Consider the following 12,627-nt stretch of genomic DNA (forward strand, 5'->3'; position numbering starts at 1 on the left):
TGGTGGTGTGACTTTCACTCTGGTTGTGTTTCCCCATCTACTTTGGAAACCATTTCTTTTTCTGGGAGCTGGTGGTTTCCAAAGCTTCCACTTTTAGCAGGCGCTCCGCTGTTTCAGCGTTGTTATTGTATAAACTGAGGACACTGTATAGCTGATAGGAAGGATTTTATGGTAGGGATGAAGGGGAATACAGCCGGAGGCATCTGGAAGAGTCCAGAACAGGGAAAGAAAGCCCCAGAAGGAACATGGTTAGCAGACTGGACCCTGCTGTGAGAGGAGAGACAGGGAGAGAAAAAGGAAGACTAAGAGGGTGTATGAGAGAGAGAGGCCAGGAGAGTGCACAGCTCTAACAGTAGAGTTATAAGGGAAGCTTGAGAAGGGAAGCCCATGAGCTCGAGAGGTTTAGGGTAGGGGGCAGGGTGAGAACGGGTACTTGTGATAAGTGAGGATGCCTGGAGGCCAGCGCGTGCTTTGGCAAATTAAACAGGCACCACAGAGAGCCATTTGCCCCAGACTTTCTTAAGAATCTGACAGTTATACTTTGTAAGCCAAATCTAGTCTTTGTCTCTGGAGGTGGAACGCCTGTGCAGTGACAATAATTCAGCAAAATTTTAATTAAAATGAACTGCATGGAATTTAATTTCTTTGGATAGTCTGTCTCCTGTCTTCACGGCAGTTTAGTAGAAACGAACTGGGGAAAAAACTTTGGGAATCAGTTGTCACTGGCTTTTGACTTTGAGCAAGTGCGGGTAGGTGTAGGTGGCATGGAATGAAGCTGGTGTTTCAAGGTACCACAACGGTCCCACAGCGCTTCTACGAGGCGCGTTTCTTCAGAACTCTGCACCCCTTGTGTCACTGGAAACAATCCTGGCCACCCGCCCCCTGATGAGAACCTTGCAATGACAAACTTTTGCACCGACAAAGCTCCAGTGCAGCTCACCGACTCCTTAAAAAAACATCCTCAGGCTCTACACACTGCAGAGTCTACACGCGGCATCCCCGATCCGATCCCGCAGCCCGACCTGCCACTCGGTTACTCCCGCTCTGCGGCTCCGCCGCGTGGCTGCGCGCGGCTCCCTCCGCTGTGGCGGGAACGCGACGCCCCGCCCCTGGAGTGTGGCGGAAGTAGCGGGAGCCGCGCCGCGGCCGCGGGCGCCCCCTAGCCGGCGCGCATGCGCTCTCGCCGCGTGGGTCGGCCCGTCCGTCTAGTTTCCTCAGGCTTCGCTACCCCCGCCCCGCCCCTCATAGTGGCGTTCTCGCCATCTTGCGGCGCCCCCTCCCCCAGCCTAGCTCAGTCACCTTTTCCCTTTCTACAGCCTCTGGCCCCCAACTCTCCTCCCCACCCCCACCTCCCCGCCCTTCGTGTCCCGGGGCCGCCGCCGCCGCAGACACCGCGCCATCTCTGTCCCCTCTCAGTCTCCACGCGGGACGCGCAGCCGTGCCTCCACGTGTCTTAAGCAGAGGTTGTGGGGCGCGTGGGGGCGGCGGGGAGCGGGGCGAGGTCCTGGGGAGTGCCAGGGACGTGGCGGCCAAAGGTCTGGCCCGGGGCGGCGGGCCCAGCTCGCGGCAGGCCGCCGAGCGTGGGGTGCGCCGTGGCTCCTCCCCGTCGTTGGTGGGCGTGGGGCGAAGGGAGCCTCGGGGCTAGGCGGAGAGGCACCTTCCGCGTGTCACCCAGGTTGCGATGGGGAGGGCAGCCCTTCAAGGTGGAAAGCTCTGCTCTCCTGGAAGTTAGGTAGCAGGAGTGGAAGGGAGAGGGACAGAGAACACGGCGGTGCTGTGGTCACCGCCCGCCTCTGAGGCCCCTGGAGAAAGAAACGGTTTTGCTGGCTAGTGATCTGGGGGTGTAAGTGGGGATCATCAGAGCCTAGCTCAAAACTCAAGGTTTATGGGAGCGTATAGGTGTGCTAAAAGCGTGGTACGTCAGCGCCGGCAGAGTTCTCAGCTGTGACTGACTACATTTGAGCGCCAAGTTAAGATAATTGTCATCTTGCCTTCTCAGTGGAAGGTCAGGACAGTCGATGCGACCAATGATAGTTACAGGGATAGTGGAATATCTTTGACGTTCAGACAGGATCCCAGTTAGCCGTGTTGTTTCTGTACACCCGGATAAACTAGCATCGTGTTCCAGGAGTTAGTATAAACTCAGAAAGAAACGCGTTAGAAGAAGACCTGGGTTCTCAGTATTTTCTTCACCCCCCCCCCCTCCGCCCCAACGAAGAGCAGATGATCACGGTTAAGAGATTTACTTGAAGGAAGAAATGATTGGTTGAATTTCTGCGTGTTCCAGAGAATTTGACTAAGGGACAGTCTCTAGCTAATACTTGGCAAAACCGGAAGGTACCATCATGCTGATTTAAGTGGCCCCTGGCACCCCCACCCCGCATCCTCTTCTGCACTACCCAATGGAACTTTCTGTCAAGTTGGAAGTGTTATATACTGTGGGGCTACCAATATGGTAGCCTCCAGGGGCAGGTGGCTTTTGAGCACTTGAAATGCAGCAGGTGTTACTGATGAGCTTGATTTTTAATTGCTTAGCAAACTAATTGCAAGTATACACACACACACACACACACACACACACACACACACACGCACATACACCCGCGAACGGTGGGTGGTTATTGCGTGGGACCACACAGGTCTGAACAACTGAGAGCTGGTTACAGTTTTTGGTTTGGTTAAGTTTTAAATCAGAGAGGCCAGCTTTTGAAATATTTATGCTTTAAGGAATCATAATTATGTCCAAATAATGCCTTTCATTCAAAGCATGGGTCTATTAGCATATGTTTACAGCTTGGCAAATTAAAGTAAGATACTCTCACGCCTTGGTTCTAAAGCCAATGCCAGATTCAGTTGGAAAGACAGCAGTGCTAACTAGAGCTGTCTTTAATCATCTGTGGGTCTCCATTGTCGTTTATCAGTTGGTTAGTTCTTAGTGAAAACTTTCAACTCTTTTTATTGCTGTGGGTTTCTCCCCATTTAAAAGGTGGTGATTCCCCCTTAAACTTTTAATAATAAAGCAGTTTACTAATTTATAGAAGTAACGTTTGAGCAATCTTAGAAGTCATTTTAGTATCCATATTCGAACTTCTGAAGAGAAAAAGTAAAATTTGGTAATAAATGTGTTATGAGATTGCTTGTCTTTGAAATATGCCTGTTTTTTCAACTGAGTTTGTAAATCTTGAAAATAAAACTTTTCCCCTCCCTCCCTATTTTTCCTTCCTTCCTTCCTTCCTTCCCTCCCTCCCTCCCTCCCTCCCTCCCTCCCTCCCTCCGTCCCTCCCTCCCTCCTTCCTTCCTTCCTTCCCTCCCTCCCTCCCTCCCTCCCTCCTTCCCTCCCTCCCTCCCTCCCTCCTTCCTTCCCTCCCTCCCTCCCTCCTTCCTTCCTTCCCTCCCTCCCTTTCTGTGCTGGGGATTGAACCCAGGCCCTCCCATACACTAAGTGTGTGCTCTGCCACTAAGCCAGTATGCACCCAGTCTTTGAAAATAAACCCTAAGAAGAAAAAAACAAAACAAAACAAAACTGCCCTGGTAGATAGCACCCTGAACTCTGGCTTGATATTTGTAAAATGTTGCCCTTGGCCTCAAGGCTGACGATAACAAGCTGGTTCTGGAATAGCTGCTTAAAGCTTTTGAGCTACATCATATGCAGTAGTTCATGACATGCAAATTATGCTGAGCTGGTCTTAAGTAGACTATCTGAATTTTTCTGGGATCTCTATGTTGCAGCATGCTTGCTTTCTTCTAGAGCCCTTTTCATACTACCGAAAATGTTCCAGTTTGAACCGAGCTAACATGGCCACACTTTTTAGGCTTGCCAAAATTCTTAACACAATCTTGGAGTGATTAGCCATATGCCGGCTTCAGAATACACTTGTTCAAAGTCCAGGTTGTTGTGTTTACTGGAATAAAGCCAGAGAGTGACTTGGCCACTTTAGTCAAGTAATTTAACTTTTTAAATTGTTTAGAAATCATAGGTAGTGAGATTGTTCCTTCTCTTTAGGGAAGAAAAAAAATCTTTTGGTGTAAGGGACTACAGATATTCCAGTACATTCCATCATTCCAGAAGATTGAATATTCCTGTTGAAATTGATTTTTTTTGTGACATCAGATAGTAAATCAATCAGAAATATGCTTTTCATGTATTAGAATGTTAAGTAATTTTGCTTATAGTTCACATGTTATGAGAAAGAATTCATCCATTGCATTATTGTGTTAACTGAATGCATATTTGAAGAGGATGAACTGTTCAGTTTGCTTTTTTAAAATGTCATCAGCTTTGCCACCAAACCCCGTATGTCTCATGCGATCCTGCTAGGTTAGTCTTGAAAACACTACCCAACTCATGACCTTCCTTCTTTGAGCTTGCTTAATGAGAACCCTGACATGTTTTTAAAGAGCTGAGCCTTTGCTTATGTTCATTATCATGTATCACAGGTACTGAGCGCTTTCTGTGTATCAGGTCTTAATCATTATTTCATGAACCCTAGGAGAGAAGATTTTAAGTTTCTTGCCCAAGGTCACATGATAAGCCTTAGAGCCTGTGTTTGAGCTGTGGAGCTCAGCTCTTTCCTGCTACACTGTGGGTGGACATAAGCAGATAGTTCCCAACAAAGTTCACTGTGACAGACACCTTGTGGAGTTCTGGTGAGTTAATTATGATCCACTTTTATTTGTGTGTTCCTCGTTGTATAGTAGAAAGGATTCTGGACCAGGAGTCAGGGGGACCTCAGTTTTAGTCCCAGGTTGTGTCACTAAATAGTGGTGTATCCTTGGTAGTTCAAGAAACCCCTCTGGGCTGTAGTTTCCTCACCTGAAAAATGAGGGATTTGGATGAAATTAGTGATTTTCAAACTATGGTTTGAAGCCTGCTCATATCTGTGGTCCCCTCCCACCAGTTTACATAGTTAAGTCTTTGCCTTCTGTTTAGCCATTGCCTGGAGTTTTATTATTTGAACAAAGCATTTAAATTTACTAGTCTTTGAGATAACAGTGTCAACCCCTGACTGCAATGATTGTAACTCTAATAATTTTGTATTATTTCAGAGTATCACAAGATAGGCATCTATTACAAATGAAAAATATAGGCACTAAAAATTGATGATTTTTATTAAGATAAGAGTCTATATATAGTTGTCAGCTACTTTTCTCTTTGAAAAAGATTTATTTGAATTATGAATATACTTACATGTCTTTGTGGGTACTGGCAGAGGGCAGGGTTGTTGGATCTTCCTGGAACTAGAGTTACCTGAACCTGAACTGAATTTGGGGCCTCTGGAAGAGGTTCTCTTAACCACTAAGCCAGCTTTCTAGCCTAAAGCCTTACATTAAAAAAAGAAATTAATACAATTAGACCTGAGACCTTTAACCAGTATTTTTAGTTTCCTCATCAGTGGTGGGAAAGTTCTGGCCTTGTAAGGTGATTGTGGATAAAAAAAAAAAAAAACCAAAGCAACGAAAATGTTAGTTTTTGCAGGAAAGACCTTTTATAAAGCCCAAATCCATCAGTTCTTTATACACATCCATTGCTATAAGCCCCACAGACTGCTTTAACTACGTCAGACATTTGGTTGAATGCTTAATACTAGCTTTCTCATAAGACCATCTCTAAAACACGATTCAAGACTAGAGGAGTATTGTAATGTTTAAAAATATCCTCTCATTTAAAAAATATTCTTGTTTAATGCCGTAGCACTTACTATTAGGATTGTCAAGTGATGGCCAGATTTCCCACATACTTGAAAAACACCAAATTAAGTCACTGAGTTTTATGTAAAAACAGTATTTTTTACTGTTGGAAAAGTGAGTTTGATGCGACATTTGCCAGTATAGCTGCTGTGTGTTTTGGGTGCAGCATATTTTTGATATACTTTTTGTAAATAATCAGTTTTTTAGAACAAATGTTTTTAAAAAGACAGTAATATGTATGAAAGCACATTGAGTAGAAATTTAGGCTGAGACTAAGGACAAAAACATATATGATTCTCCCATGTTTGTGTAGGAGAGGACTCTGATATCTGTAAGTTAATGTTAATTGCTCATCATTAGCTAACAAGTTGTATGTCTTGTTAGTGGGTGTACATTCCTGGGGACTCATTTAAAGCAAGTGCTATGTCACTGAGAAATTGGCCTATCCCATTTTATGAATTTTTTTATTTTCAATTCAAATATATTTTTGAGTCCCTATTGCATTGTGTTCTTTGTAACACCTTTGTGAAAAAGACAGAAATTCTTCCTGAAAGATGGAGGAAGTGAACCTGGGATATTGGTTGATGCTTATACCATAGGTTCTAATCCTTATACCATCTACCTTATACCATAGGTTCTAATATGTTGGTTAGTTATTCCTTTAAGCAAAAAGTCCTTGTCCAATGGTGGGATCTAGAAAAGATCATCCTGAGTGAGGCATCCCAGAAGCAGAAAGACACACATGGAATATACTCACTTATAAGTGGATATTAGACATACAATATAGGATAAACATACTAAAATCTGTACACCTAAAGAAGCAAGGAGGAGGACCCTGGGTAAGATGATCAGTCCTCATTCAGAAAGGCAAACGGGACAGACATTGGAAGAGGGAGAAAACAGGAAACAGGACAGGAGCCTACCACAGAGGGCCTCTGAAAGACTCTATCCAGCAGTATATCAAAGTAGATGCTGAGGCTCATAACCAAACTTTGGGCAGAGTGCAGGGAATCTTATGAAAGAAGGGGGAGATAGAAAGCACTGGAACGGAAAGGAGCTCTACAAGGAGAACAACCAAACCAAGAAATCTGGGCCCAGGGGTCTTTTCTGAAACTGATATTCCAACTAAGGGCCATGCATGGAGATAACCTAGAACCCCTGCTCAGATGTAGCCTATAAGCAGCTCAGCATCTAAGTGGGTGTCCTAGTATGAGGAACTGAGTTCTCTGACATGAACTCAGTGGCTGGCTCTTTGATCACCTTCCCCTGAGTGGGGAGCAGTCTTACCAGGCCACAGAGGAAGACAATCCAACCAGTCCTGATGAGACTTGATAGTGATGGAAGGGGAGGAGGATCTCGCCTATCAGTGGACTTGGAGAGGGGCATGGGAGGAAATGAGGGAGGGAGTGTAGAATTTGGAGAGAATGAGGGAGGGACTACAGCTGGGATACAAAATGAATAAACTGTAATTAATATAAAAAATAAAAATTAAAAAAAGTCCTTGTCCAGTCAGGTGTGGTGATACATGCCTCTAATCTCTGTACTCAGAAGGCTGGGGCAGGTTTGTAAGTTTGAGGCAATTCAAGGCCATCAAAGCAAGAAAGACATTGTCACTGAACCAAACCAAGGCAAGCCAAACCAAATCAACCAAACTCCCGTCGCCACAGCATTCACTTTATAAGATATCAATTTGTCAGCCTTGTACCTTTTACTTTTAACATCCCTCGCAAAGCTTTGTAGGACCCCCTCCATTTGACTATCTAATAGTTGTCTTAATATGTTCTTAATTGAAGTCATGTTTTTTTTTTCCACATTCCCAAGCTTCCTCTTAACAAATGGTAGCATGATTTAGTTAGTTTCTAGGGTTCCCAGCCAGAGTCATCTTTCTCTTCTCACATTCCCAGTGTCAACTTTACAAGTCAACTCTGCATTCAAAATATGTTCTTATCTCCACTTGCTACAATAATCAAAACCACTGACATCTCTTGTCTAATCAAAACCATTGACATACAATTTCAGTAGCTTCTGCTTTCCTGGGTCTATCTTAAAACAAAAACAAAAACATTCTCCGGTATCTTTATGTAATCACGCAGTAAAATTTAACCTCCAGTGACCCTCTAGACTTTTTAATATACTTACTCCTCTAGACTCTCAGATCTTACTTTCTCTTGCTTTTAGCCTCTGCTCACACCAGTGTACACACAGTGGTCTCAGGGCCCTGTTCTGGCGTACAGATTCTTGAGAGCACTGTCTCTTGCATTTTCTCAGGTCTTATATTAATTGTCATCTTGTAGTTGAAATCCATTTGTTTAATTTGTTTTTATGACACCACTTCCAATTGTTTTTGAGTGTTACCCTTTCCCTATAACTTTTTTTTATTTTTTTATTTTTTGGACTTTTAAGTTCTGAGGACAGAGAAGAATGTTTGTTTGCCTTTTACAATGGAAAATATGTATAGTTTGGGCTTTAAAAAAGACATTGTCATTGCCTTTATGGTAAGAAGAGAAGATCGACGGCATGTTACTTTTTATAGGGGAGAGTGAAGGAATAAATCAATGATGAGTTTCTATTTCCATGTCATTTAAGAGACGCTGTCATCTGCCAGTTATTGGAGGAGGAATTTAGTGTGGGACAAAGCTTAGAATGAGAACAAAATAATTCATATTCACTAAAGTTGTATTAACCGATCATGATGGTGGATCTTCATTGTCAATAGGACTGGATTTAGAGGGTGTTTCCAAAGACCTTTAACTGAGGAGGGAGGACCCACCTAAATTCGGGTAGCACCCTCCTATAGGATAGTGTCCCAAACTTAACGCAAAGAAGGAAGGAAACATGAACACCAGTATTCATCTGTATCTGCTTTCTGGTGGTGGATCAGTGTGACTAGCTACTATTATGACCTCACCATTGTGACTGACTGTATCCCTTCTGTGAGCCAAAATAAGACTTTCTTTAAGTTGCATTTGTCAGACATTTTGTTATAGCCTTGAGAAAGAGAAAATTGCTAGAAATGTTCGTTGTGACTACCTGACCATGTGTCTTGTAGGCCCTTGGAACTGTTTTGTAGAAAGAATTTGGAAGAGTTTGGACCTATGGGCTAGGGAAAACCCCTGAGTGCTATAAGCCACAGATACCTAACCTGTTGATATTAATGTGAAGCTATCATCTAAAAATCTTGCCTAGCTATATTCATAGCTATGCTGGGATATGTGTAGCTTGGAGGCTGAAGGTTGGACATGGCTGCTATTAGCAGAGCTGAAAGAATGGTGGTATGGAAGGCCAGAATGCTGAAATGAAAGAAACTGATGTCCTGGCTCATGAGATTTCAAATAGAAAAGAGGACTCTATCAGGAATTGGACTAGAGGCCTCCTGTGCTATATTATAGCAAGGACGCTGGATGTATTTTGCCCATGTCTAGAAAACTTGTTTATTCTGCATTCTATAGACATTGTATAGATACTTTATGCCTTTTGCATTTTTGCATTTGTAGTGATTGATCATTTGGTATTTTTCATATAGAAATTTAGCTTATGATGTAACTTGATTTTTTTTAAAAAAACAAAACAAAAACAGGGTATGTACTAATGTTGACTCACCTATGATTTTTCTTGCTTTTGGGGTTTTAAAAAATGTTCTAATTATAAAAACTTATTTCAATTATGAGATGCTAAGTTATGAGATGTTAGGACTGAGACTCTGTAGATGGTAGAGTAAGTACATGGGTCTAACTTACTGTTTCTTGCCAGTGATATAGTAGGAGAATGGTCATTTACATTATGTCTCTTAATTGCAGTTTGGCTATTAGACTTATAGCCTAGATTTTGATATTACTTCTAGGGTACAGAAACTCATAATAAGAGTCCCAGTTCTTTGAGGTGTCTGATGAAAGATGTTTTTCATGGGATGTCTTCTTGGTCATGTTTGCAACAAAATATGTTCATTAATGAACACCCAGTAACTCCACTGCATTCTATGTGATTTACTTTTGTGATGTCTCTTTACCCTTTGCTACAATTAGAACTTTGTGTGTTTGGTAGCAATACTTTCTAATGAAAGGAATTTGCATGCTTACATATATACACACATACACCTATATGTTTAGATGAAATAAACACAAAATTTTATTTTCTGGAATGGAAATTTCCAGATGTGGCACAGCATTGACTATTGGTTTAGTGATCAGGTTAATACAGTAGTAATCAGAAATGAACTTTTTCCTGGGGTCCACATTTAAACTGGCATGTTGAAATGATCTAGGTTTCAATCTGCACATCTGAATTCATTTTATAAAATATGGCGAGCAGCTGCATCTTGAGGAAAGCTGAAACAACTGCAGGACATTAACCCATTGAGAAGATTACAGTAGGTTTTCAGTTCCATGTTAACTGTGTTTATTAGTGAAAATTGACTTGAGTGCTTCTGCTTTTAACAGACTTTTTTTATGTCTAGAAGAAAGGAAATAAAGCATTGGGATGATAGGACTTTGATGTGTAAAGAAGTTAATGTATAAAGAAGTAATTATCTAAACCATCAAACAAAATGTCGGTACAGGAAAGAATTATTTTGGAGAGTCTAATGAGCTATCAGCTCATCATGTCAAGAAAAATATGATTCACCTGTTTGATTTAGAAATTAAGCAACTTGTCTGTGAAAGGATGATTGTGGTTACAATAAATTTGGATCGGGACCCTTTACCTCTTACCAATAAATACCCTTGATAGGAAGCATTGCTAGTGGGGAAGTAACTGAAAGAAACCTGGGCATCAAACCTAGGGCCTGGCCCTTCATATAAATCTGCTCTATGAAATATATCCTCTTTAGAGAACTAAAAACAAGGTGACTGGACCTGAAACTGAAGAAAGGGACAGATCTTTTTTCAGCAGTGTCTCACTTAAAAGTTTTTTCCATAGTATAGTCCCACAGAACCGCATGCATATCAAATCTGAAATCCTGATTTTGGGAGGCTGGGATTTATATGGAATCCCTGAGGTTAACATTTCTCCTTGTTTTGGAACCTGGAGAATTATTGGGGTAGGGAGTTGGGAGGTCCTTGAAAAGGTAGATCAGAGGGTGATATTAGATTGTCCTTTTCAGTCACTTCTCCACATTATTTAGTTTACTCAAAACAATATTTCTATTTAAAAACTGTCCAAAGCAGATGCTGCATTCTATCCTAGGTGCGTCCAGTGTTAGTGTTCAGTCATGCTTAGCTATGTTGTCATACCTTGTAGAGCAACAGCTCTATTATCATTTTATATTAATTCAGAATAGATCAGTCCTCAACATTCCTCAAATCATAGAGCACTATAGTTCAGCTAAACTGGCTTGCCAGAGAGCATCAGGATCCACTTGCATCTCTCTCCTCCAGTGCTGCGGGTCACAGGAGTTGCTGCTGAGCCATCCTTCATGTGTGTGCTGGGATTTGAACTTGGGTTCTTGTGCTTGCAAAGCCGCCACTTACCCACAGTCAACTCTCCAGCTCCCAGAGTGACTTTAGTTTGTATTGGTCTATGTGAGACCGGGGGAATGTGTATTAAGGGGCTATTGGAGAATTGCTAAGTAGATTTTGGGTGGTGTGCCATGCTCTGGAGAACTACCGAGCTATGCCAAAGTAGTTTAATGAGTATTCCTGTTCTTAATTACTGTAGAGTAGGTATTGAATGTGTGCTAGTCACATCGGCAGTTGTTTGATACCTGAGCTGACTAAACAGTTTTTCCTTACTGTACTTTTTATTTGAATAAAGACATTAAGTAGAAAAAAGTTGGATTAATACAAAACTGAAATTAATCAGAAATTTGAAAGTTTCTGTACTTTTTGAAGTAATTTAAAATTGCCTCTATTTTGTGTACTTTTTATAGGTAAATATGTGTCTAAAGATTTATGTATTTATTTTCTTTTACTCTAGATGAATAATACTGCAGCTAGCCCGATGTCTACTGCCACTTCAAGCAGCGGAAGAAACACAGGGAAAGCTATAAGCTTCGCTGCGGAGCTGCAGAGCATGATGTGAGTATGTCTTCACACAGTATGAGTTGACTAATGTTGAAGAAGGAAATTGACTGTCAAACTGTTTTCAGAAGTTTGCAGTTTTTCTCTTCTCCTAATTCTGTGAGCCTCATTCCAAGTAGTTTTTAGTTTTGGTAATACTTGAACCATTGCATTTCAGATTGTTGTGAGACACATAACACATTAAAAAAAAAAAACAACAAACCCACACATATTGACTCTTTGAGGAATTGCACATTTGTTTAAGAATCCTTCCTGAAGGCTATGTCAGCTTGCAGTGAGTGAGACTGCCTGCTACTTGCGTGGGGTGGCAGGTTAGTTAGAGAACCATGTAAGGACTGAGTTCTTTCCCACTGCTTTAGGAGACGGGTGTCTATAGGAAGAGGTGACAAAACAACATTAGTTCCTTTCCAGTGATTTATCAGGAAGTTTAAAAGACTATTTCTGGTGAAAGTTTAAATACCTTCCCATGTGTGTATTGATAGCCTTTTTAATGGCTTGACTCTACTGTGTGGTAATAGTAGTTCAAAGCAAAAAATTTTGTTGAATTTGGTCACATTTGATAGTTTCTCAGTAGACTTCAAAGAAACTATAAATATTGAAAGCATTAACGCCGTAGTATCTCAGACTTTTCTTCTCTCAGCATCTCTTTATATTCTTTTACAAAAAATTAAAAAAATTTAAAATTCACCTTACATTCTTATTGTAGCCCCATCCCTGTACCCCTCCCAGACCCTCCCGTTTTTGTTTTCTTAATTGTTGAGGATCTTTGACAACTTTGGTTGTATGTGTGGGTCATCTATAAATATTGAGTTCTTAGAATTTAAAACTGTGAAACAAAAATTTAGGCCTTATTTGGAAATTACTAAACTTTTATGTGAAATATAATTTATTTCTAATAAAAATTATGTTCTGAAACTAAAAATTG

The 12,627-nt window shown here is 41.5% G+C and overlaps 2 protein-coding genes across 5 annotated transcripts in view; one reads left to right on the forward strand and one right to left on the reverse strand.

Annotated features, from left to right (window-relative positions):
• Nucleotides 1-1,248: 1,248 nt before the first annotated feature.
• Supt3h (SPT3 homolog, SAGA and STAGA complex component) overlaps nt 1,249-12,627 on the forward strand; it is a 344,588-nt gene continuing 333,209 nt past the window's right edge. Inside the window, exons 1-2 of one of the 4 annotated variants that reach the window (XM_055612450.1) lie at nt 1,249-1,463; nt 11,599-11,699. In XM_055612450.1, coding sequence (XP_055468425.1) covers nt 11,599-11,699 — 101 coding nt within the window. In that variant the 5' untranslated portion in view covers nt 1,249-1,463. Of the gene's footprint in view, nt 1,464-4,562; nt 4,648-10,010; nt 10,055-11,598; nt 11,700-12,627 lie in introns of those variants that run through there. The other 3 variants (XM_055612473.1, XM_055612464.1, XM_055612456.1) reach the window with 3 other exon arrangements.
• The window catches only part of LOC129680741 (runt-related transcription factor 2-like), a 35,064-nt gene continuing 27,140 nt past the window's right edge, over nt 4,704-12,627 (reverse strand). The window contains 1 exon segment of the mRNA XM_055612485.1: nt 4,704-4,813. Coding sequence (XP_055468460.1) covers nt 4,755-4,813 — 59 coding nt within the window. The 3' untranslated portion in view covers nt 4,704-4,754.

The sequence above is a fragment of the Psammomys obesus genome, unplaced genomic scaffold, assembly GCF_907164565.1.
Source record: "Psammomys obesus unplaced genomic scaffold, mPsaObe1.curated_primary_1811, whole genome shotgun sequence".
Taxonomy (NCBI): domain Eukaryota; kingdom Metazoa; phylum Chordata; class Mammalia; order Rodentia; family Muridae; genus Psammomys; species Psammomys obesus.